Source organism: Hoplias malabaricus, chromosome 6, assembly GCF_029633855.1.
Source record: "Hoplias malabaricus isolate fHopMal1 chromosome 6, fHopMal1.hap1, whole genome shotgun sequence".
In the NCBI taxonomy this organism is placed as follows: domain Eukaryota; kingdom Metazoa; phylum Chordata; class Actinopteri; order Characiformes; family Erythrinidae; genus Hoplias; species Hoplias malabaricus.
Window position 1 is genome coordinate 43920170 of NC_089805.1, and position 26003 is coordinate 43946172.

Genomic DNA, 26003 nt, shown 5'->3' on the forward strand with positions numbered 1-26003 from the left:
CTTCTACATTTTCCCCCCACATCCTATAAAATGCCTTGCTGAATCATGTGCGCCCCATTCACGCCCTGTCATTGAAAAGTCTCTCTAGCACTTCTACGAATATCTGTGGCTTCCGTCGGGAATATAGTTTGTTGGATTCATGAGTCTATCGGTTCTTTTTTTAATTCATTAGTTGAACCGATTCCTAAACCGAGTGAAATTTGATTTTATTTACATTTAACTCTGTTTCATTTAAGGAGTAATGATCAAGATATTCATTTCTTCATTTTCTGTAACCACTTCCTCCTGGTCTGTGTCTCTGAGTGTCTGGAGTCTGAAATATATGAAATAAAATAGCTGAACTAATATTCTCTCTAATAATAATTAAATTCATTAAAATATTATGTTTTTTGTTAGTTTGATTTTTGCTGTGATAAAAATGAGAGCCAAAAGAGATCCAGAAGTGACCTCAGGAGACACTTGGCCCTTTATTTGTTTTTACGTGCACCTCACGGCAAGTGAGAGCAGCTGCTGGAGTCAGTCCCTGTGGTAAATGAGTCATGAAGATGGGAGTGTGGGCCCATAATAATTCAGCTGTCTGTACAGTATTTCACCCTCATTCACATCATACAAAGACCCAGAAGACTCGTGTATGTTTAGAATGTCTCTAGGTTTCTCCCCAATTCCGCCATTTCACATCAAAACTCTCAAAACATCAAATTTCTTTTGGAAGAAATTTTGGCAATATCAGTGGATGTCCCCTTTAACTAAGCCGTTGAAACATAGATTCGATTCGTTGAACGTAACCGGTTCATTCACTACAGATGGAATCGGCTCTGTCAGCGAAATCGAACGGAATCACGAGTGAATCAGGAATTAATTGTATCAACATATCGCGGGAATGTCCATAAGGTTGTATTAAACTATCGCGAGATTTGGCGACTCGTCGTCTGTGTTGTTGAAGAAGAGGATGGCTTCGCTGTCTGTGGTGGAGACTCCTTCTGGAAAAGATGCGTTAGCTGAAGGTTTATTGGGTTTATTAAAGCCAGCGGTGCAGCAGCTGGATCTCCACGTTCACTCCGTAAGGTAAATAAACACAGGAGACCTGGGGTTACTTTGTTTTCTTTGGCTGTGAACTCAATTACAAACCAGACCTGTCTCCTTCACTGAGGAATAACGGCAGCTGAGTGTGTGCAGAGGTTATATTTACTGTTTATATCCACAACCAAGTACTGTGTACTTGTTTCAGCAAAGCTGAGACCTTTACGAGTTGGACTTCCTCTTCTCAAATACATTTCACATATGCTTTTTATCGTTACACGTATTTGAGGAATGTGTCGTACTTTATCTTTTCAGTTTAGAACTTCCCTCTTCATTTCCAGTCCCTCTCCACACTTTAAAGGGCTCATATTCTTTTTCCACTCCAAATGTGCCTCTACAGCTTGTGTTGTAGATAACATTCCTACCACCACTTTGTTTCTACGCACACTGTTCACTGACTGTATTAGTGCATTTTGTAGTTTTGTATTTACAGACTGTAGTCAACCTGTTCTTTAATGGTCAAGGATCCCACTGGATCACAACAGAGCAGGTACTGTTTGGGCAGTGGATGTTTTTGTTCGGTGGACAATTCTCAGTCCAGCAGTGAACCTGAGGGATTTAAACTCCAGCAGCAACTGCCGTGTCTGATCCACTCGCACCACCACATCACACACCTGCTCTGTGGGGGTCCTGGCCATTGAAGAACAGAGTGAAAGAAAGCAAACAAAGCATGCTGATGCCATAACTGTTCTTGAATATGTTCAGTGGAGCTATGGTAATGTTATGGCAGATCTGTGTATTGTATTCTGTAGTTGGTAGCTTGTGGGTAGATTTATCACAATAAAAACTGCAGAAAACAAAAGTGTTCAGATATCAGGTTCCACCATTATCATTCAGCCCTAGATCTGACCGTCATTGTCTTTGTTTGTTGATACAAATATAGGACTTTGTACTGTGTGGACTTTGTCGTTTTTTATCCAGGAGATTGATCGTGATGAGAGAAGAACTAGAGGAAAAACCTCACTGAGAATATGGCATCTCTTAATGTTTATCTTCTTTATCTTCACACAGAGAGAGTCAAGTGGAGCTTCGGGAACACATCGACAACTTAGCAACTGGTAACCATTCTTTTATTGGTAACATGAACTGTGTAAAGATTTTATAGCAATATTTCAATAACCTCAGCCATCCAAACTGCAATTTATGTTAAAAGATTAAGGGGTGTATTTATGTCTACAGATTTGTATATGAATATTTACATACCTGTGGATTTAAATATACGTTCTGCAAAGGTGAAAAACTCTCATGCGCCCAAACATAAATGTGAGGTCCTCTATTTACACCATCCACTTAAACACTGCTATGAACTGATCATACACAGCTTACTTAAAGCCAAAGTTCAAAAGTGCTTTATGCAAATATATGATTGACCCTCTGGGGTCTCGTTGTCTATTTTCTGGCATATCTCTTCATATAATCTGTTCTGATAAATGGAAAAATGGCTACTAAACACAATGTTTGTGGTCATATTTGCACCTTACTGCACCTTACTGGGGCGGCACGGTGGCGCAGCTCGAGGGACCTGGAGGTTGTGGGTTCGAGTCCCGTTCCGGGTGACTGTCTGTGAGGAGTGTGGTGTGTTCTCCCTGTGTCTGTGTGGGTTTCCTCCGGGTGACTGTCTGTGAGGAGTGTGGTGTGTTCTCCCTGTGTCTGCGTGGGTTTCCTCTGGGTGACTGTCTGTGAGGAGTGTGGTGTGTTCTCCCTGTGTCTCTGTGGGTTTCCTCCGGGTGACTGTCTGTGAGGAGTGTGATGTGTTCTCCCTGTGTCTGCGTGGGTTCCTCTGGGTGACTTGTCTGTGAGGAGTGTGGTGTGTTCTCCCTGTGTCTGCGTGTGATTCCTCCGGGTGACTGTCTGTGAGGAGTGTGGTGTGTTCTCCCTGTGTCTGCGTGGGTTTCCTCCGGGTGACTGTCTGTGAGGAGTGTGGTGTGTTCTCCCTGTGTCTGCGTGGGTTTCCTCCGGGTGACTGTCTGTGAGGAGTGTGGTGTGTTCTCTCTGCCTACAAAGTCCATCTGTCACAGGTTTTGAGAGGCAGATGATGTGTATCTGACGTGTGTAACTCCAGATGTGAGACTTTTACGCGCTCTAATAATAATATTTCTGTGCAGTTTTTTTGCAAAGATATTAAAGTAAACATAAATAAACAGGCAGTTTGACGTATGGGCCCGTTCATAGACACCCGAGGGTTAAAAGAGTTGAGTTCACAGGACGTTCAAAATATCCATTAAGGGTTCAGCCCTTGTGGTAATTATTGTTTCATTACTGCGTGCTCTCTTTTTCCGGTCAGAGTTGTGCAGGATTAATGAGCATCAGAAGGTGGCCCTTGATTTAGACCCCTACGTGAAGAAGCTGCTCAATGCTCGACGTCGAGTGGTTCTGGTCAACAACATCCTCCAGAACGCTCAGGTGAGTGATTCCAACTTGTCTGTGTTTCTACCACCACTGTCCACAGAAACACATGTGTCTCCATTTGGTGGATTTTTCGTTTACTACAATAAATGTATTATTGTCCACTGAGTCACTGAGCTTCGTTTGAACACAGAAGCTGTCCTTTACATTGTTTGAATATGTCATGACAAATGGACCAATAGAAATACTCCAAAACCCTTAGGAATATATATATATATATATATATATATATATATATGCATGCATGCATGCATGCATGCGCGTGTGTGTGTGTGTGTGTGTGTGTGTGTGTGTGTGTGTGTGTGTGTATATATATATATATATATATCCAGCCATTGAAAGTTAAGTTAAGAAGGTTTGTTCCCTCTCCTGTGAATGTACTATTTGGGAGATGCTTGTTTTTCTTTGGACAGTGATGAAATGTGTGGAAACTTCTCAGATTGTCTCAAGCCTTTCATGAATAAAGTGGGCTACAGAAGGGAAGACCAAATAAAATGGTAGAAATGATGCACTTAGTCATCAGTTGTCAATAAACCTGTTACCGTCACGCAGCTCCAGGGTCCTGGGGTTGTGGGTTCAATGCCTGCTCCGGGTGACTGTCTGTGAGGAGTGTGGTGTGTTCTCCCTGTGTCTGCGTGGGTTTCCTCCGGGTGACTGTCTGTGAGGAGTGTGGTGTGTTCTCTCTGTGTCTGTGTGGGTTTCCTCCGGGTGACTGTCTGTGAGGAGTGTGGTGTGTTCTCCCTGTGTCTGCGTGGGTTTCTTCCAGGTGACTGTCTGTGAGGAGTGTGGTGTGTTCTCTCTGTGTCTGCGTGGGTTTCTTCCAGGTGACTGTCTGTGAGGAGTGTGGTGTGTTCTCCCTGTGTCAGCGTGGGTTTCCTCCGGGTGACTGTCTGTGAGGAGTGTGGTGTGTTCTCTCTGTGTCTGTGTGGGTTTCCTCCGGGTGACTGTCTGTGAGGAGTGTGATGTGTTCTCTCTGTGTCTGCGTGGGTTTCTTCCAGGTGACTGTCTGTGAGGAGTGTGGTGTGTTCTCTCTGTGTCTGCGTGGGTTTCTTCCAGGTGACTGTCTGTGAGGAGTGTGGTGTGTTCTCCCTGTGTCAGCGTGGGTTTCCTCCGGGTGACTGTCTGTGAGGAGTGTGGTGTGTTCTCTCTGTGTCTGTGTGGGTTTCCTCCGGGTGACTGTCTGTGAGGAGTGTGGTGTGTTCTCTCTGTGTCTGCGTGGGTTTCTTCCAGGTGACTGTCTGTGAGGAGTGTGGTGTGTTCTCCCTCGGTCTGCGTGGGTTTCCTCTGGGTGACTGTCTGTGAGGAGTGTGGTGTGTTCTCTCTGTGTCTGCATGGGTTTCCTCCGGGCGACTGTCTGTGAGGAGTGTGGTGTGTTCTCTCTGTGTCTGTGTGGGTTTCCTCTGGGTGACTGTCTGTGAGGAGTGTGGTGTGTTCTCCCTCGGTCTGCGTGGGTTTCCTCCGGGTGACTGTCTGTGTGGTGTGTTTTCCCTGTGTCTGCGTGGGTTTCCTTCGGGTGACTGTCTGGAGTTTGGTGTGTTCTCTCTGTGTTTGCGTGGGTTTCCTCTGGGTGACTGTCTGTGAGGAGTGTGGTGTGTTTTCCCTGTGTCTGCGTGGGTTTCCTCCGGGTGACTGTCTGTGTGGAGTGTGGTGTGTTCTCTCTGTGTTTGCGTGGGTTTGATCTGGGTGCTCCGGTTTCCTCCCACAGTCCAAAAACACACGTTGGTAAGTGGATTGGTGACTCAAAAGTGTGGGGTTGTGGGTTCAATCCCTGCTCTGGGTGACTGTCTGTGAGATGAGATTAATGCGTCGTGATCAGTGTATATTTACACTCGTGTAAGGCATAACACAGCTCAGAAATGACAACCAGAGCGAGAGAAACCATTAAAGCTAGCTTTACTTGAAATGAATTGAAAGAAGTGCAGATTCAAGTGTGTGTCTAGTGTGAATACAGTGTATTTCTTGTCCTTTCCACCACAGGAGCGCTTGCGGAGGCTGAACCACAACGTGGCGAAGGAGACGGCCCGCAGAAAAACCATGCTCGAAACATCTGGAGCATTTTCCACTCGTTCACCCAGCAAACCATGATCATCTAAAGTTAACAACAAAAACAACTACAAATAGACACTGAAACAACTGCACTGTGCCAGGCTCGGTATTAATCAGCTGACCATGAGCGGAGGCTTCAGCGGAATCACTCTCAGCTGTGCACAGGGTCAGCCCGTGTGTGCAATTACTCACTGGTTAACATTTCGTTTTTATTAAAATGATCGTTTAATAGGAATGTTTCCAGGTTTCCCAACTTAGTCAAAAGGCCAGGAAAAAGGGGTGGTGACTTAAATATGCTTCTTTAGCTGTGTACTGGTCCAACAAAACTGATATTTAGAGGATTATTAGACATAATATTAATATAATAACGCTTTTATGTAAAGTCTAAGGTGTTGTAGCTCGAGTGCAGAACTGAAGAAGCTCCAGACTTCAGACACCAAACATGTCTTGACTCGACTATGAACCGTGTTATTTTTGATTATAGCTTGAACCTGGCGTTTAATAGTCACCAAAGAAACTCTTCTATAACTGTTTTTCACAAGTGCACTGTAAAATCACGAGTGTTGAACTAAAGATGACCTCCACTGATTTTAAAACAAAACAAATGCAACACTTGACACTGTTGAATGTTTATTCCACATTATTCAATGATGTGAAGTGGTTCGTGAAGTCAGAAACGTAGCTGCCCTTGGTTTCTTTACAGTGGAGCTGGGTAATATTTGGTATTTCGGCTGCTGGGCTCCCCCTACAGTTGTAGAGTGTAATTCACTTTTACAGCACTGTACTGAAGTCAAGGGACAGGTGTGGCTTCCTACCCTCCTCCAGACGTTACACAGTGCAGTTTCTTCAGTGCTGAGCCCACACTAGGCGTCTCGGTATGTTTCTCTGGAACAAAGCATTTCTTAACAAACCCACCCTCCATCAATTTGTTTACATCTCTATCATTTTCTATGAAGAAGTTTTGAAAATTCAGTGGACGTCCTCTTAAAGTGTTAGTGTTGTCAGTGCCACGTCTTCGTTAGTGAAGTGGGTCTAAAGGGGCTTTAAACGCCTGCCTTTGATTTACACCTGAGGATATCTGTGTAAAAGTCTTGTAATTACACATCGTCGATTGTTAACCTTGCTGTACATATGTTTTTCATGCACTGTCTTTCCAGCTTGGCATTAATTCACGCTGGGTCCATTTTGTGGATTGTTCAAGATCCTAGTCCTCACCAAATGCAAATGTGAAATCATGTTTCCTGCAGATCTTGAATCTGAGTGTTGTCTGGAGCTGAATCTATATCTCACCGACCGCTCCTCGGCTGTTTTATGTGTGCTGTAAAATGCCAGTCTTCCACCACACTCAAATAATTTCACCTACAATGCAGTTTTTTGCCGTTAGAACAGAACCTTTCATGTGAAAAGGCTTCAGGAATGAAATAGAAAAACAATCTCATTGGATTATATTAAAGTTCAGGGTTTTTTTTCAGTTAAATACTAGCATTAAAAGTTTGGGATCACTTACGTTATTTACAGTGGGTGTTATTTCATAAAAACTCACCCTACAGCGGGAAAACTATTATTCTTAAGGTATGTTTAGATACTTTTTTTTTTTGCATAACATCTCCTCATTTACATACTGCCCTGTTAAGACTAGCATCGCTTTCGGTTCATTAGAACTGAACACACATTGATTCCAGACTTTTAAATGGTGGAGTACCTGCTTGAAAAAAGATGTCCTCTCTTTTGGAAGTGGCGGTCGGTTAATTTATTTATTCTGTGTGTTTAGATGTGGCCCGCTGGCTTGTAAACATTAACTGATGTTTAACTGGCTTGTAAAAAATTAACTGATCAACTGATGTACTTTTTAGCTTAATTAAAAGTCAGTGTATGCAGAACTGTAATACTCCATGTCTCTCGTCTGATGATGGGGGTTGGAGGTGTACTAATCCGAATCAGAGTCACTCTGTTCCAGTATGTCTTGGTTTGTGCACACTCGTATGACCAGGAACATACTAAAAAGTCCAGACAAGTAAAGAAAAGGTCTAAGGAAAGGATACGAATCATTCATTCATGTTTCTGTAACTGTTTCTTCCTGCTCAGGTGGGGCAGGAATGAACAATGGCTCTGGAGCCTATCTGGATTCATTGATAGCAAGGGCTCTATTCCACATGGCACCAGACACGCTCCCAGCCGCTCACACCTGCGGAGGGTTTGGATCTACTGACACGAAATGTTGTGTTATGAGGGTAAACAAAAAAATGCAGAGTGTAGATTACAGCAAATGCGTGTCACAGCTCTGGGGAAATGTAATTGGTCTTCTGCTTCAGGATCAGATTTACAAAGACTAAAATGAGCAACATTTTAGAGCAACACTAGCAGCCATTAAAGGAACACTTTAGGTGATATGTTGACCTTTAAATTACAGCTTCAAAATCATTGTGAGGGGCGGCATGGTGGCTCAGCAGGTAGGTGTCGCAGTCACACAGCTCCAGGGACCTGGAGATTGTGGGTTCGATTCCCGCTTAGGGTGACTGTCTGTGAGGAGTGTGGTGTGTTCTCTCTGTGTCTGCGTGGGTTTCCTCCGGGTGACTGTGAGGAGTGTGGTGTGTTCTCCCTGTGTCTGCGTGGGTTTCCTCCGGGTGACTGTCTGTGAGGAGTGTGGTGTGTTCTCTCTGTGTCTGCGTGGGTTTCCTCCGGGTGACTGTCTGTCAGGAGTGTGGTGTGTTCTCCCTGTGTCTGCGTGGGTTTCCTCCGGGTGACTGTCTGTGAGGAGTGTGGTGTGTTCTCCCTGTGTCTGCGTGGGTTTCCTCCGGGTGACTGTCTGTGAGGAGTGTGGTGTGTTCTCCCTGTGTCTGCGTGGGTTTCCTCCGGGTGACTGTCTGTAAGGAGTGTGGTGTGTTCTCTCTGTGTCTGCGTGGGTTTCCTCCGGGTGACTGAGAGGAGTGTGGTGTGTTCTCCCTGTGTCTGCGTGGGTTTCCTCCGGGTGACTGTCTGTGAGGAGTGTGGTGTGTTCTCTCTGTGTCTGCGTGGGTTTCCTCCGGGTGACTGTGAGGAGTGTGGTGTGTTCTCCCTGTGTCTGCGTGGGTTTCCTCCCGGTGACTGTCTGTGAGGAGTGTGGTGTGTTCTCTCTGTGTCTGCGTGGGTTTCCTCCGGGTGACTGTGAGGAGTGTGGTGTGTTCTCCCTGTGTCTGCGTGGGTTTCCTCCGGGTGACTGTCTGTGAGGAGTGTGGTGTGTTCTCTCTGTGTCTGCGTGGGTTTCCTCCGGGTGACTGTCTGTGAGGAGTGTGGTGTGTTCTCCCTTTGTCTGCGTGGGTTTCCTCCGGGTGACTGTCTGTGAGGAGTGTGGTGTGTTCTCCCTGTGTCTGCGTGGGTTTCCTCCGGGTGACTGTCTGTAAGGAGTGTGGTGTGTTCTCTCTGTGTCTGCGTGGGTTTCCTCCGGGTGACTGAGAGGAGTGTGGTGTGTTCTCCCTGTGTCTGCGTGGGTTTCCTCCGGGTGACTGTCTGTGAGGATTGTGGTGTGTTCTCCCTGTGTCTGCGTGGGTTTCCTCCGAGTGACTGTCTGTAAGGAGTGTGGTGTGTTCTCTCTGTGTCTGCGTGGGTTTACCCGGGTGACTGAGAGGAGTGTGGTGTGTTCTCCCTGTGTCTGCGTGGGTTTCCTCCGGGTGACTGTCTGTGAGGAGTGTGGTGTGTTCTCCCTGTGTCTGCGTGGGTTTCCTCCGGGTGCTACTCTTTCCTCCCACAGTCCAAAAAACACACGTTGATAGGTGGATTGGCGACTCAAAAGTGTCTGTAGGTGTGTGTGTGTGTGTTGCCCTGTGAAGGACTGGCGCCCCCTCCAGGGTGTATTCCCGCCTTGTGCCCAATGATTCCAGGTAGATTCTGGACCCACTGCGACCCTGAACTGGATAAAAGTTACAGATAATGAATGAAAATCATCGTGATGCTTCATTGACCTGTAACAGGGAGAATAGAATGTCTGTTTTTATCACTCCAGGTTCAGCACTGCAGAAACTGCGTTATGTAATTTGTGGAGGAGGTTAGGAAAACACAACCACACCCTCCCCCCCTCCCTCTTGATTTTACGACAGCTCTGTAAAAGTGCTGCAACTGTAAGGAGAGCCCAGGTACAAGGATACCTAGTGTTGCCTTAAACCCCACCTTTTTAATACTTTGCCATGTTTCTAAAACCTGTTCCATAGCAATTTTTCATTTTTCCCCTTTAGCTGCATTCAGAATTCGGACCCCCCAGAATGGTCCTGGTTAGGCTCCTCCAAACTTCAACCTGACCAGCATCAGTAATGGATAACTGTATAATTGAATCAGCTGTGAAATGTCAACTATGTGCCTTTCTCTGTGTAAATAATGAATGTTTTGTAACTGGAGAGGCACAGGGCCAGACTGCGGTGACCTCGGGTTTAGGGACAGAGTTTTGACCGGGTTAGAGGCCAAGGGAGGAGACCGTGTAAGATTCACACGAATGCTTCTCTAAATGTGACGCTAATGATGACAGATGTAGAACACACTGCGTCGGATCAAACAATTCGTTGGTTAAATGTTTGCAGGCACTTCTTAGCTACTTAAAGCTGCACCCACTGAGGACACAGATACAGCTGTGCACCCGCATCATCAATAATCTACATACAGCAGCGTGAAATAAAATGGGATGCTTTGGTGAGACCACAGATTAGTTCACATTAAGACCACCATCAGCGATGCCAAGCTACAGCTACAGGGGTCTAAATGTGTGTAAGTGAGTGAGTGAGTGAGTGAGTGAGTGAGTGAATATGTATGTAAATGAGTGAGTGAGTTACAAGTCAGTTCCATAAATATTGTATACAACATTGTGTAATGGAACGGTAATAATCGATGCTGGAGAGAGAGGGCAGTAAAAGGGGCACTGCAGGGAGGAGGGTCAGTGAAGGTGTGAGTGTGTGTGTGTGTGTGTGTTCTCCTGATATCTATAACGTTGTAGGGACCAAAACCTCTTTACACACTCTCGTGGGGGTCTTCACCTCAAGCTGGTCCCCACAACGTAAGTTATTCAATTTTAAGGTGAAGGCCCGTGTTAAGGTTAGTGTAAGTTCAGAGTTTAGATTTGTCTTATGGCGAGGTTTAGGGTTAGGCTAGTCGTAGTTATGAATAAAGTCAGGGTAAGGCTCCAGAAAATGAATGGGAGTCTAGGTAAAGTCCCCACAATGCATTAAAACAAGTCTGGGCGTGTGTGTGGATGTGTGTAATCTGTGCGGCGCCACCTTAAAAAAACAGTCGCGCCGATTCCGTGAATCCAGACGCGACCCAGACAGACCTCGGCGCGGAGGGAGGGGGGCGGGGCCGAAGCGGCAGAGGCGCGCTCTGATTGGCGGAGAGCCGCCGGTCCCTCCAAGAGCCGCGCCTTGATTGGCTCTGGGCTGGAGAGACGCTCACGCGCAGCGCTTTTGTTATTGTACAGAGAAGGGGGAGAGAGAGAGAGAGAGGAGGGGAGAGCGAGCGAGAGAGAGAGAGAGACATACAGAGAGAGAGGGAGAGGGGCAGAAACTGAAAAAAGAGGTATAGAAATAGCATACAGATAGAGACGGAGAGAGAGAGAGAGAGGAACGCAGCGAAAGAAGAGAGAAAAAGCGAGAGTAAGAGGAGGGGAGACAGAGAGAGCAAGAGAGAGAGAGAGAGAGGGAGGGAGGGAAAGGAGGGGAACAGACTCACACAGAGCGGGATAGAGACATACAGATAGGGAAGGAGAGAGGGAGAGAAAGAGAGAGAGAGAGAGAGAATGATGCAGGATCTGCGCGGATAGCTCTCTCTCTCTCCTTTACCCGCTCGGACTCGGAGTTCCTCGCTGATGTGTGAGTACAAACATTTCAGTCATTTAATATCAGGGTTTCTGATAGAGACTGAGGGCCGTGCACACACACACACACACACAGGGCGCGACGGTGGCGTGACAGTTTCCCGGTTTTACCCTCTCTCTATCACTCTCTCTCTTTATTTTCATGAAAATGTCTGCCATTTTTCTGCAGTCTGGCTCGTGTGAAATGTCCCATCCTCCTATTCAGCTTCTCCTTGCAGCTCGTTGCTGCATTTCTGCGCCGTGTTGTTGTTATTTTGCATGTGTTTTTTCGCGTGTTGCGGCTTCCCTCTGTCCACTTTGCAAACTCACGAGGATGGTCAGAGATGTCTGACTGCGATATGAGCTACTGCCTTGAGATAGAGGGCAAAGAAAAGGCCTGGAAATGTGAGAGATTGCACCGAGATACAGCGCACGCTGCTGCAGCCTCAACAGGTTCTGGACACTGGACAACAACTGCTCAGACAGACCGTCTTTCACCTGTCTGAACCAAACCATCCGAACACAAGCCCTGGCAGAGCGGGTTCGTCCGGCAAGAACATGTTTAAGGAAATGGAGACATGTTTATAATGCCGCAGAGCCTCTGAAAGGACATGGTCATTAGCACTAGGTACTTTCAAGTGAGCACCACATCTGGTGCTCACTCGATAGTATCAGGTCCTCGTTTGATGGTTGCACTTGAGTGTATCTGGTGCACACGTGATAATATTTAGTGCCCACTTGATAGTATCTTGTGCTCACTCGATAGCATCTGGTGTTTACTTGGTAGTATGTGGTGCTCACTCAATGATATCTCATGCTCACTTGATAGTATCTGGTACCCACTTGACGGTTGCAGATTTTCATTTGGAAGTATCTTGTGCTCACTTGAGTGTATCTGGTGCTCACTAAATAGTATCTAATGCTCACTCGATGGTATAAGGTGCTCACTCACATATCTGGAGATAACGCAGTAGTATCTGGTGCTCTTTGATTGTTTTCAGTAGTATCTGGTGCTCATACAATAGTATCTTGTGCTCACTTGACTGCATCTGGTGCTCACTTGATCAGTCAATAGCATCTGATGCTTACTTGATAATATCTTGTGCTCACTTAATAGTCTCTGATGCTCTTTTGGTTGAATCTGAATCTGCTCACCCTATTGTAATAATATCTGGTGCACTCTCGATAGTATGTGGTGCCCACTCAGTTGTATCTGGGGCTCACTTCATTATTTCAAGTGCTCACTTGATAATATTTAGTGCTCGCTTGATTGTTTCCAGGGTTCACTCGATAGTATCTGGTGCCCCCTTGAAAGTACCAGCTGCTCATTCAATATTATCTGGAGGTCACATGGTTATTTCTGGTACTTGCTTTATGTAGCTTACTGCTTACATAACTGTATCTGGAGAGTAATAGTATCTGGTGCTCATTAAATATGAGTATAGCAAAAAAAATGATTCAAACAATATTTTCAATGAGCTGATGTTCTATTTCTTTTAAAAGTGTTATCAAAACTGTCCATTGTGAAATTAATTAATTCATAGTCTTTTAGCGCTTCTCCAGTTCAGGGTCGCGGTGGGTCGGGAGCCTACCCAGAATCACTGGGTTCAAGGCAGGGACACACCCTGAAGGGGGCGCCAGTCCTTACAGAGCGACACACACTTATGGACACTTTTGAGTCACCAATCCTCCTACCAACGTGTGTTTTTTCAAATAAAATGTCGTGGGAGGAAACCGGAGCACCCGAAGGAAACCCACGCAGACACGAGAGAACACACCACACTCCTCACAGGCAGTCACCCGGAGGAAACCCACACAGACACAGGGAGAACACACCACACTCCTCACAGACAGTCACCCGGAGGAAACCCACGCAGACACAGGGAGAACACACCACACTCCTCACAGACAGTCACCCGGAGGAAACCCACGCAGACACAGGGAGAACACACCACACTCCTCACAGACAGTCACCCGGAGGAAACCCACGCAGACACAGGGAGAATACACCACACTCCTCACAGACAGTCACCCGGAGGAAACCCACACGGACACAGGGAGAACACACCACACTCCTCACAGACAGTCACTTGGAGGAAACCCACGCAGACACAGGGAGAACACACCGCACTCCTCACAGACAGTCACCCGGGGGAAACCCATGCAGACACATGGAGAACACACCACACACCTCACAGACAGTCACCCGGAGGAAACCCATGCAGACACAGGGAGAACACACCACACTCCTCACAGACAGTCACCCGGAGGTGACTCAGCGTGATTCAGCGGCAAATGACACGGCGACAAGTGACAAATCAAGATTTTCTCAACTTCATGCAAATGAGTTATGACGCGGTGAATTCCAAATGATTGGATGCAAGAAGTTCTTTGAACCAGTTGTAGACACAGGGTCTGAAGTTCGTCCAACTTCTGCTCTCTGAACACACCTACCCCCGGTAACCCGGATATGTTCTGGAGTTTACCTGGAGGAGCTCAGTGTGTGGATGCAAACACCCCAACATTTCTCCCGGACTTTACACAGACTTTATCCTCCTAGTGCCCTAGTAATATCTCCAGGTAAAGTCAGAGTCAGTGCATGTGTGAACACCGCTGCTAATGTCTGCTGTATCTCCTGCACTCGCTGCATAGGCGCTGCCCCATGCCTAAAGCACGAGGAACATTTCCAGCTGCGATAACACATCTGACAAAGAAAATCTCCTGCAGTGCGCTGCATGTGTGAAAGGACCACTCCTGGACATCACTGGACGTAATACTCTGGAGTCTCTCGAGTTTCTCTGGAGTTCATATGTGAAAAGGGCTAGAGATTTAAATCAGGTTGTTATTGAAGAGGAAAACCTATACCCAACAACAAACAATGATTTAAAGGAATATAAAAAGAGTTCATCCATATTGAGTTACTACAAAATGATGTGAAAAATCAAGGCATTAGAATGTGTTTTTCATTGATTTAATCAGCAATGACCAACAATGTGTTCATTCTAATTCCTGCTAGCACCTCTAAGGGATATTTAATGTTATGTTAGTGCCAGACACTTGGCGTTGAATTCTCTCTTTTAACGGTTCTTAAATATTAGACCATGTGTATGTTCAAATAACCACACTTCTAGTTCCCTTTCATTTTGGTCAGACAGGTTTCTATCTCCACTTCTCTTTCTATATATGTGCTTAGAATATAAGAAAGATGTTCTGGCAAGGCATTGTAAAGGATAACGCCAGGCCCCTTAGTTAGTGTGTGTGTGTGTGTGTTTTTCGGGCAGTTGCCGGGGGCCTTGATTGACAGTCTTGTCAAACCGTGCAGCTGCTTGGTTAGAGACGATGTCCATGATGTAATAACGGAGTAATACATCAGTTTTCTCTCTATTTTTGAGGCGTGAATAAGGACAAAATATGTGAACAGAATGTGTCTGTGACCTACACTGGTCATGTCCAGAGAAGCCCAGCTTCTGTCTTCCATTGGACTGAACACAACATTCGTGGAGGTGTATGCTCTGGTCTTTTATCATAAAGCCCATGGTCTTACATCAAGGAAACAACATCAAATGAAACAGGATGCTCTTGGACAACTACACCTGAGCCTAAGGTCACCTTGCTCAGTGCCAAGTATCAGCTACACTGGTATAAAGCTCCTCAGCATTGGTCTGTGGAGCACTGGGACCCTGGACTAGTCATTTAACGTCGGTACCTGACCTTAGCTTTCATGGCCGCATGCTATCAAAGACTCGCAGAAATGTTCAACATCAACAGCAAAGGCCTCCAAGAAAGTACTGCACCAAAAGGGAAAAAGATTCCTCGTTAATCAGCTCTCTGTTAACACCCTTAAATATTTAACGCTGTTTAGGAGAGTGACCAACATTCACCACCATTAACTTAACTTAGCACTAACATAGCATTCAAATTCCCATAGAGATGCTAGCAGGAATTTAAATGATCACAGTACTGGTGAAATCTGGTATAAAAGTTAGAACACAGAGCTCTTTGTTTATGGATCTTTTAGGTGTAAGTTTTAGATTCAGAACATGAACATGAACTCGTTCTTGGCTCATTACAGATTTCCACTGGAGACTAATTTCATTTCTGCTGAACGTTTCGTTGCTCTGACTTTTTGTGTTCCACATTTCAGCAGAACAATTTCGTTATTGATTTGCTTGCAGTGGCCAGAGTATTCAATAAAGAACGTGCTGTATAATAATCTCTTTCTGGCTTTACAAATTTACAAATGGCCTAATTCGTTTGTGCAGTGAGGGCGGTTTCCTAAGAATAGTGAATATGCACAGAAAAAAAACATCTTTTACTAAGTGAAATCTAGTCGATATTATGAGGTGGTAATAATATTATTCATTCATTCATTCATTCATTCATTATCTGTAACCGCTTATCCAGTTCAGGGTCACGGTGGGTCCAGAGTCTACCTGGAATCATTGGGCGCAAGGCGGGAATACACCCTGGAGGGGGCGCCAGTCCTTCACAGGGCAACACAGACACACACACACACATTCACACCTACGGACACTTTTGAGTCACCAATCCACCTACCAACGTGTGTTTTTGGATTGTGGGAGGAAACCGGAGCACGCGGAGGAAACCCACGCAGACACAGGGAAAACACACCACACTCCTCACAGACAGTCACCCGGAGGAAACCCACGCAGACACAGGGAGAACACACCACACTCCTCACAGACAGTCACCCAGAGGAAACCCACGCAGACACGGAGAACACACCACACTCCTCACAGACAGTCACCTGGAGGAAACCCACGCAGACACAGAGAGAACACACCACACTCCTCACAGACAGTCACCTGGAGGAAACCCACGCAGACACCGGGAGAACACACCACACTCCTCACAGACAGTCACCCGGAGGAAACCCACGCAGACACCGGGAGAACACACCACACTCCTCACAGACAGTCACCCGGAGGAAACCCACGCAGACACCGGGAGAACACACCACACTCCTCACAGACAGTCACCCGGAGGAAGCCCACGCAGACACAGGGAGAACACACCACACTCCTCACAGACAGTCACCCGGAGGAAACCCACGCAGACACCGGGAGAACACACCACACTCCTCACAGACAGTCACCCGGAGGAAGCCCACGCAGACACAGGGAGAACACACCACACTCCTCACAGACAGTCACCCGGAGCGGGACACTAACCTGCTGCGCCACCGTGCCGCCCGTAATAATATTATATGTTTATTTAACCTAATACTAGACAAATTGTATGTGACCGTGTCTAGGTGGATTGTCAATCCAGTTTCGCTGTTTTCAAGCATTATTTTTGATAAAAAGCCAAAGTTTCAATTTCTTTCTTTTTAAATGTTTTATTTCTTCTTTCCTGAGGACACAAGTTAATTTCTCTAGACACTATATTAAATCATTTATCTAAGACTTTTTTTTTGCAGTGTGACCTTTTATGAAGTTTATGACTTTCCATAACTGAGAGTCACGTCTGAGAATAGCTTTGACGGCCAAAGAATGTGTGTCTCTGAGCTCAAACTCACTCTAAAAGCCGCCGCTTTAGCGCTGTGTTCAGTTTGCTAACTGAGCTGCTGTTCAACACTGAATTGATTGATCAAGAACATATTATTTTCATGTCCCTTTTCTTTAAAATAAAAAGCAGAAAGACTTAAAAGTTCCCAAGGGTCTGTGAGATTTAACCTTTACATACTTTCGTGATTTGAAAGCCAATGAAGGTACTTCTCTTTCTCTGAGAAGATCGTGCTCGAATATTAGCATCATTGGAAATAGCATCACATTGGAGCAACAGTTCATGGTTGATATGCCTCCTGGAGGTGTGAAGAGAATGAAAGATCACCGAGGGCTTGTTCCTCATCTTTGAGGTCAGCTTTAGAAAAGCGTGATATGATGTGGTTACTCAGTCTGTTAAGGCCTTAAGAAACCTTCCTTTTGTGGGGTGTTTTTTATTTTCTGCAGAAATTCTGAAAGGCTCCACTTGATGATGAAATTGAGTCACTTTCAAGGACACACAAAAAAAAATGCATTGAATTTACCTCATTGTGCAAACATCTGGTGTTTAACCCTTTCAGCTCTTAACTGCTGCTCTCCCACACATGGTTTAAGCTTAATGTCGGACTGTTAAGTTCAGCGTCAGCGGAGAAGTACCCTGGTAAATTAAGGGTTAGTTAAGGTTAGCGTGTGGTGAATCAGGGGATGGCGAAACTAGCCCTCAGGGTTTGCATGTGTTCACACAGATCTTCACCCTTCCACTTGTTTTAATGATTAACAAAGGTTTTCTACACCTCAGATACTTCAGTGTTCAACTGCTGTTATAACTGGGGGTATACAGGGTGATATACAGCTTGTATAATCTCCATAGAAACGCGTGAAATGAAATGGGACACTCTGGAGCAGCTGCATTTAAGCTTAATGTCACTAGGCCCAATGCCAGCTAGAGGAGTATGAACCCTGTCGACACTGAGCATGTGTAGCAGAGAAACGGCACTTGGTGGAGCAATGGACTCTAATACCTTTTCATCCACTTTTTGTACCGGACCTCACTTGTGTTTAGCCTACATGGCCTAACGCCATCAAATCCTCACAGCAGTGTTGGATTTCATCTAGTGTAAAGCCTTCCTAGATGCTGTTAGTGCAGTAAAAGGACACACTACTAATTAATACCATTAAAATGTGTTTTTCAGTGTTGTTTTTTTTCCCCCTGTTCCCCGTCTGTGTGAGCAGCAGGATGTCGGTGAATCCCCCGAACAGTAATGACGCCTGCCTCAGCATCGTGCACAGCCTCATGTGCCACCGTCAGGGCGGAGAGAACGAGGGCTTCGCTAAGAGGGCGATCGAGAGCCTGGTGAAGAAACTCAAGGAGAAGAAAGATGAGCTGGACTCTCTTATCACTGCCATCACCACCAACGGAGTCCACCCTAGCAAGTGTGTTACCATCCAGAGGACGCTGGACGGACGGCTGCAGGTCGGGGTCACATTTACCCACGTCTTCTTATCACACTTATCAATGTCCCGCAGGAGGTGTTCGTCTCTAGACGATGTTTATCAAAGAGATGATAAGCCTGGGTTGTACTTTAATGGCATAGGTGAGCCTCCTCCGGCGGCTTCAGTTTCACAGTCAAACACATGTTGGTAGGTCAGTTGGATATGCAAAATAGCCCATATGTGTGAGTGTGAGAGTGGGTGTGTGAGGACCTGCGCTGGGTCGGGTGGGTCACAGCACCTCAGTAATGTCAACTCTCCCTCACAGATCCTGGAAATGAACTGATACGATATGTATTAATAAGAAAAAAATACAAATTGAGTTTTCTGTTATTCTTATGTTGTTCTGGACTTGTACATCACCACCAAGAGGTTTTACCACTTCTCCACGCTGCCCAGATTCAAGGATAATGCAGAGAATGATTTGTCTCAGTCACACAGCTCCAGGGACCTGGAGGTTGTGGGTTCGAGTCCTGCTCCGGGTGACTGTCTGTGAGGAGTGTGGTGTGTTCTCCCTGTGTGTGTGGGTTTCCTCCGGGTGAATGTCTGTGAGGAGTCTGGTGTGTTCTCCCTGTGTCCGCATGGGTTTCCTCTGGGTGACTGTCTGTGAGGAGTGTGGTGTGTTCTCTCTGTGTCTGCATGGGTTTCCTCCGGGTGACTGTCTGTGAGGTGTGTGGTGTGTTCTCCCTGTGTCCGTGTGGGTTTCCACCGGGTGATTGTCTGTGAGGAGTTTGGTGTGCTCTCCCGGTGTCTGCGTGGGTTTCCTCCCACGGTCCAAAATCACACGTAGGTAGGTGGATTGGCGACTCAAAAGTGTCTGTAGGTGTGAGTGTGTTAGTGAATTTTTGAGTGTGTGTCACCCTGTGAAGGACTGATGCCCCCTCCAGGGTGTGTTCCCACCTTGCACCCTGTGACGATGGGTAGGCTCCAGACCCACCGAGACCCTGAAATGGATAAACAGTGCCTTGTGCCTTGTGTGTGTTAGATTGACTATATATTTTTGTGTCTTGATATCAACCCTTACAGTAATAATGCTAATTTCCACGAGCCTGCCTACGGAGTTTTCCATGTTATATTAGCATCAAGCTAACAACAGCTGATTTTCACGTTCAGGTTTGTATCACAGAAGATGAGTTTTGATATCTTTGTGCTTTAACCTCAAATTCAATCATAAACAGAACGTGGCTGGACGAAAATGCAATACAACGAGAGAGAAATTGTCAGACAGATTTGTGTGAAATAGTCATGAGGCATCACAGCTTATGATGGCAGCAGAAAAGTGAAATAAGGTGTGTGTAACAGCCGAGGATGTGATGTGCTCCAGGACGTCGTGCCAGTGTGTGTAGGCTGTTCCATATGTTCGCTTCCTTCACTTATTTTTTCACTTTCATCTGTTTTCTTTTTTTTCCGTTGCTTAAATATGATTATATTGTGTTTATTTCAAACTGTAAACACACAGAATGCTGCAGTCGGGTCGTCTTCTGTAATCAGCGTTACGCCCCTGTAAAGAACTCCGGGTCTAGGCTGGATGTCTTTATGACTGAATAAATTAAAACCTGCAGCTGCACCTAGTGATGAAAACAGAGTTTAAAACCACACACTTTCTGAGGGTTTATTTAACAGGGGTCTGATGGTGGTTTGTGGGAGCTCTGGACGTAGTTAGATGGTGGTTGTTAAAGGTAGTTTAACGGTAAAGGTTTAACGGCAGAGTGACTATCTGTTTTGAAGGTCGTATGACAGAGTGTTTAAGGTGGTTTGATGGTGTTTTTAAAGTGGTTTGATGGTGTTTTTAAGGTGGTTTTATGGTGTTTTTAAAGTGGTTTGATGGTGTTTTTAAGGTGGTTTGATGGTGTTTTTAATGTGGTTTGATGGTGGATGATTTGTAACGTGGTTTGATGGTGGATGATTTGTAACGTGGTTTGATGGTGTTTTTAAAGTGGTTTGATGGTGTTTTAAGGTGGTTTGATGGTGGATGATTTGTAACGTGGTTTGATGGTGTTTTTAAGGTGGTTTGATGGTGTTTTTAATGTGGTTTGATGGTGTTTTTAAGGTGGTTTGATGGTGTTTTTAATGTGGTTTGATGGTGGATGATTTGTAACGTGGTTTGATGGTGTTTTTAAGGTGGTTTGATGGTGGATGATTTGTAACGTGGTTTGATGGTGTTTTTAAGGTGGTTTGATGGTGTTTTTAAAGTGGTTTGATGGTGTTTTTAAGGTGGTTTGATGGTGTTTTTAAAGTGGTTTGATGGTGGATGATTTGTAACGTGGTTTGATGGTGTTTTTAATGTGGTTTGATGGTGGATGATTTGTAACGTGGTTTGATGGTGTTTTTAAGGTGGTTTGATGGTGTTTTTAAGGTGGTCTGATGGTAATTTTTGTGGATAATTTTATGAAGTGGTTGGAGTGTTTAAGGGGGTTTGTGGGTAATGGTTTGATGGTGATTTTAAGGGTGGTTTGATGGTGCTTTAATGTGATTTGATGAGAATTTTAAGTTTATTTAGTTGATTTGGGAATCTAAGGTGATTTAATGGAGTTTATAATGTGGTTTGAGGATGATCTTGTAAGGTGTTGTGTGTGTGTGTGTGTGTGTGTGTGTGAGAGAGAGAGAGAGAGCATGTTCACTGCTTAAACGTGTTTTTATATCCCTTACATATTCATTTTGTGTCATTACACTGGTTTGTCTCAGTATGAGTGATTTCTATTGTAGTCTTGATCAGTGCAAGTAATAATACAATGCACTTAATCAGATTGTAAGGGGGTTCTGACCTGAATTTAAGGTGGTTTGTTCTGTTGAGCGCCTGGTTTTTACTGCAGCTGGGGAGCAGTGTTAGCTGCTGAATTCTGGTCCTAATCCTGTGTTTGTTTTCTTTGTAGCTGTCTGTCAGACTTTGATGTGCTTTGAGATGTTAAACTGGGCAGATTTTCCATGGATTTGATCTTTGGGGTCCCGGTGGAATGCAGGACCTTCTCGTGTTTTAAGTTGATCTGACATCGTTGGTTCTCAAGGTTAGGGTTTGTCATGTGTGTGTGTGTGTGTGTGTGTGTGTGTGTGTGTGTGTGTGTATGTATGTGTGTGTATGTGTGTGTTTGTGTGTCTGGGGTGTGTTGGTAAAGCTTGGTGTAGAATTTAAAAATTGGTTTAGAAAAGCATTCATTCATTCATTGTCTGTAAGCCCTTATCCAGTTTAGGGTCTGGAGCCTACCCAGAATCACTGGGCACAAGGTGGGAATACACCCTGGAGGGGGCGCCAGTCCTTCACAAGGCAACACACACTCACACATTCACACACACACTCACCCTTATGGACATACCTGAGTCACCCAGAGGAAACCCATGTGGACACTGGGAGAACACACCAAACTCCTCACAGACAGTCACCCAGCGCGGGACTCGAAACCACAACCTCCAGGTCCCTGGAGCTGTGGTCAATGGCTGTGCCAGCAGCTCCAAAACTATATGGAATTAAATCTTAATTAAATACATTGACTTCCATTAAAAGTTAAGGCTTTTTTTCCCTTCTTCTGTAAAGTTTCTATTTTGGAGACTCGTTTTTTATAGGAGAGCTACGATATGGGACAGATTAATGAATGCAAATGTCTACAAATAATAATGCATGTGCTGTGTGCCTGCATGTGTGTGTGTGTGTGTGTGTGTGTGAGTAAAGCCGGTGGTAATTGTGAGTGATGTGGTATTGCCTTTGTGTGGAGAGTGTTTATATGAGAGAATGTGATATGTTTAGACACTGTGCCAGTGCTTAATTCTCCAACATCCCTCGTCAAGTGCCTCCATGGCGACCAGTGGATTGACAGACACTTTTGCCTTCATGTTCCTACTACTATTGCTACTAGTGCAACAATAATTAGTACTAAACACACTATTAATGATAACTCTATTATTAAACCCACTAATACTACTATTATTACTACTACTAGTTTTACTTTTTGATACGTTTAAAACAACTACTACTAAAACATCAGTACTAATTTAATTACTGCTAAACCTACTACTACTACTGAAACACAAATACTAATGTCATTACTGCTAAACTTACTACTAATACTGCTATAGAAGTACTACTACTACAATAACTACTACTACTACTAAACACCAATACTAATGTCATTACTGTTAAACTTACTACTAATACTGCTATAGAAGTACTAATACTACTACTACTACAATAACTACTACTACTACTAAACACTAATACTAATGTCATTGCTTTTAAACTTACTACTAATACTGCTATAGAAGTACTACTACTACTACTACAACAATAACTACTACTACTAAAACACCAATACTAATGTCATTACTTTAAAACTTACTACTAATACTGCTATAGAAGTACTACTACTACAACAATAACAACTACTACTACTACTAAACACCAATACTAATGTCATTACTGCTAAACTGTCTACTAATACTGCTATAGAAGTACTACTACTACTACAATAACTACTACTACTAAACACCAATACTAATATCATTACTGCTAAACTTTCTACTAATACTGCTATAGAAGTACTACTACTACTACTACTACAATAACTACTACTACTAAAACACCAATACTAATGTCATTACTGTTAAACTTACTACTAATACTGCTATAGAAGTACTACTACTACAACTACTACTACTAAACACCAATACTAATGTCATTAATGCTAAACATTTTACTAATACTGCTATAGATGTACTACTACTACTACTACTACTACTACTACATTAACTCCTACTACTACTACTACTAAAACACCAATACTAATGTCATTAGTGCTAAACTTACTAATAATACTGCTATAGAAGTACTACTACGACTACTACTATAACTATTACTACTACTACTAAACACCAATACCAATGTCATTACTGCTAAACCTACTACTACTACTACTACTAAAACACAAATACTAATGTCATTACTGCAAAACTTACTACTAATACTGCTATAGAAGTACTACTACAATAACTACTACTACTACTACTACTAAACACCAATACCAATGTCATTACTGCTAAACCTTCTACTAATACTGCTATAGAAGTACTACTACTGCTACTACAATAACTACTACTACTACTAAACACCAATACCAATGTCATTACTGCTAAACTTTCTACTAATACTGCTATAGAAGTACTACTACAATAACTACTACTACTAAACACCAATACTAATGTCATTACTGCTAAACTTTCTACTAATACTGCTATAGAAGTACTAATACTACTACTACTACTACAATAACTACTACTACAACTACTAAACACCATTACTAATGTCATTACTGCTAAACCTTCTACTAATACGGCTATAGAAGTACTACTACTACTACTACAATAACTACTACTACTACTACTACTACTACTAAAACACCAATACTAATGTCATTACTGTTAAACGTACTACTAATACTGCTATAGAAGTACTACTACAATAACTACAACTACTACTAAACACCAATACTAATGTCATTACTGCTAAACTTTCTACTAATACTGCTGTAGAAGTACTACTACTACTACTACAACTACTACTACTACTACTACAATAACTACTACTACTACTACTACTAAATCACCAATACTAATGTCATTACTGCTAAGCGTACTACTAATATTGCTAGTAGAAGTACTACTTCTACTAAAATAACCTCTACTGCTGCTACGACAATTAGGAATATTACAACAACAACTACTGCTAAAACACTATTACTTAAAGCACTATGGTTATACATTCTACTACTACAACTACTACTAACTCTTTTACTCTACACTAGAAGGACACTTTTGTTTCCATAAAGAACCTGTTTTGCTAATAATGTTTAAATCGGTAAAGAACCTTCAAAACAAGTAGTTTCCTTAAATTTTAAAAGCTTCTTTACACTCACACATCCCTTTAACAGTCCTGGTTCTTTATGGAACCAAAAGTGGTTCTTCTATGGCATTGCTTAAAGAACCCTTTAAAACAGAAATCCAAAATAATACATAATAAAGGTTTATTAAGAGTGTATTATGACTATTTTGGATTTTGGTTTTAAATGTGATTTTCTGTTTTGAATGTGAGAACCTGTTTTCCCCAGTGATACCAGTGCATTAATCCAGACCTCAGATGTTAATGTTGAGTGAAGTGTGACTCCTAACTAAAAATACAACAAATCCAATGATTAAAAAACAATAATAACAATGAAAACAAGTTTGTTAAGTGTGCTTTTCATGCTTTAAATATTGTTTTAAAATACTAAATAAATAAATACAGTTACAGCAGTGCTCTATCTGAAATAAAAAACATAAACATCTTCCCATGAATATATTCTTTATAAGGTACAGTATACTGTGTGTGTATAGTATAAGTGAGGGACGGAGAGAGGGGAGAGAAAGAGGGACGTAAAAGGAGGGAAAGGAGAGGGGGTGAAGGAGCGAGTGAGGGATGTTTTGTCTGAAACTCAGGAAAGGGGCTGGGTTAAGTTAAGGCCATCTATTTTCTCTCTGTATTTGTGTGTGTGTGTGTGTGTGTGTGTGAGGTTAAGATTTTCCATTATAAACATACACAATGTTATTCAGGCAAAAACAAAACACTGTGGCATTTTTTAAAGACAAAGGACAAAACACTTTTGTTATAATTCCATATACATTTTTTATGTAACGCATATGACATCATTGTTACATACTGGTTTTTACATATTCCTAGAATACTGACTGAATAATGATTACATATAGATACTGTAATATAAACACATATAGGGCTTATTATTTATATATATACGTCTACACATATTACAAATTGGTCGTATAAATATAAATCTTCCTGTGTCCTGACCAAGTTTAAACACCATCCTAGTGACTGTAGTGTGCGTGTGTGCATGCGTGTGTGTGTGTGTGTGTGCGCTCATGTGTGTGTGTGCGTGCGTGCGTGTGTGAAATTCAATCCATCCTGGTGGAATAGAGCTAAACTGCTGAGTGAAGACATCGTGTCTCACCTTTGATGACCTTCTTAAGAGAAAAGAGAGAGGAAAGGTGTCAGAGACATAGAGAGGGACAGTGTGTGTGTGTGTGTGTGTGTGTGTGTGTGTGTGTGTGAAAGAGAGAGACAGTGTGTGTCTGTGTGTAGGTATGTATGTGAGAGACAGACAGTGTGTGTGTGTGTGTGTGTGTGCGTGTGTGAAAGAGAGAGACCGTGAGTGTCTGTATTTATGTATGTGTGTGAGAGAGATAGAGACCGTGTGTGTGTGTGTGTGTGTGTGAGAGAGAGAGACAGAGAGTGAGAGTGAGATAGAGATAGAGGAAGTGAGAGAAAAAGAGAGGTCTTACACATGTCCGATGTTCTGTGTTTCTTATCTCCATGCTGTTTCTCTTTTATGTTTTTTAAAGTAATATTTCAGTGTGTTACAGTGTGAACGTAGAGCATGACTCTCACCTGAAACACACTTATAACGGAAAACAGCGGGCAATTGCTGAATTCTATGAAGTAACATTTAATGTGATTTTAATTCTATAGCTTTTCCACTTACATAGTACATGCCTTTGGATTGGACATGAGCCATGAGACACAAGAACTGGTCAAATACCCTCCCCACATAGTAGAGGTTAAATTAGGATTACTGATAAACAGGCTAACATTATACATTCTCATATTGAAGAACCATGATCTGTCTGAA

At 43.5% G+C, this 26003-nt stretch overlaps 3 protein-coding genes across 3 annotated transcripts in view; 2 read left to right on the forward strand and 1 right to left on the reverse strand.

Annotated features, from left to right (window-relative positions):
• LOC136699820 (protein S100-A4-like) overlaps positions 1-26003 on the reverse strand; it is a 222058-nt gene that overhangs the window by 939 nt on the left and 195116 nt on the right. The window lies entirely within an intron of this gene.
• snapin (SNAP associated protein) lies at positions 934-7886 on the forward strand. The gene is made up of 4 exons (XM_066674676.1): positions 934-1065; positions 2092-2138; positions 3365-3483; positions 5464-7886. The coding sequence occupies exons 1-4, from the start codon at positions 950-952 to the stop codon at positions 5569-5571; spliced, it is 390 nt and encodes a 129-aa protein (XP_066530773.1). The 5' UTR covers positions 934-949; the 3' UTR covers positions 5572-7886.
• smad10a (SMAD family member 10a) overlaps positions 11132-26003 on the forward strand; it is a 64478-nt gene continuing 49606 nt past the window's right edge. The window contains exons 1-2 of the mRNA XM_066673797.1: positions 11132-11357; positions 18079-18319. Of these exons, the coding sequence (XP_066529894.1) occupies positions 18083-18319 (237 nt within the window). The 5' untranslated portion in view covers positions 11132-11357; positions 18079-18082. The remainder of the gene's footprint in view (positions 11358-18078; positions 18320-26003) is intronic.

Coding starts and splice junctions, on each gene's coding strand:
- snapin (XM_066674676.1), top strand. CDS start 950: ATGGCTTCGCTGTCTGTGGTGGAGACTCCTTCTGGAAAAGATGCGTTA. Junction 2,139..3,364: donor CATCGACAACTTAGCAACTG/GTAACCATTCTT, acceptor TTTTCCGGTCAG/AGTTGTGCAGGATTAATGAG. Junction 3,484..5,463: donor ACATCCTCCAGAACGCTCAG/GTGAGTGATTCC, acceptor TTTCCACCACAG/GAGCGCTTGCGGAGGCTGAA.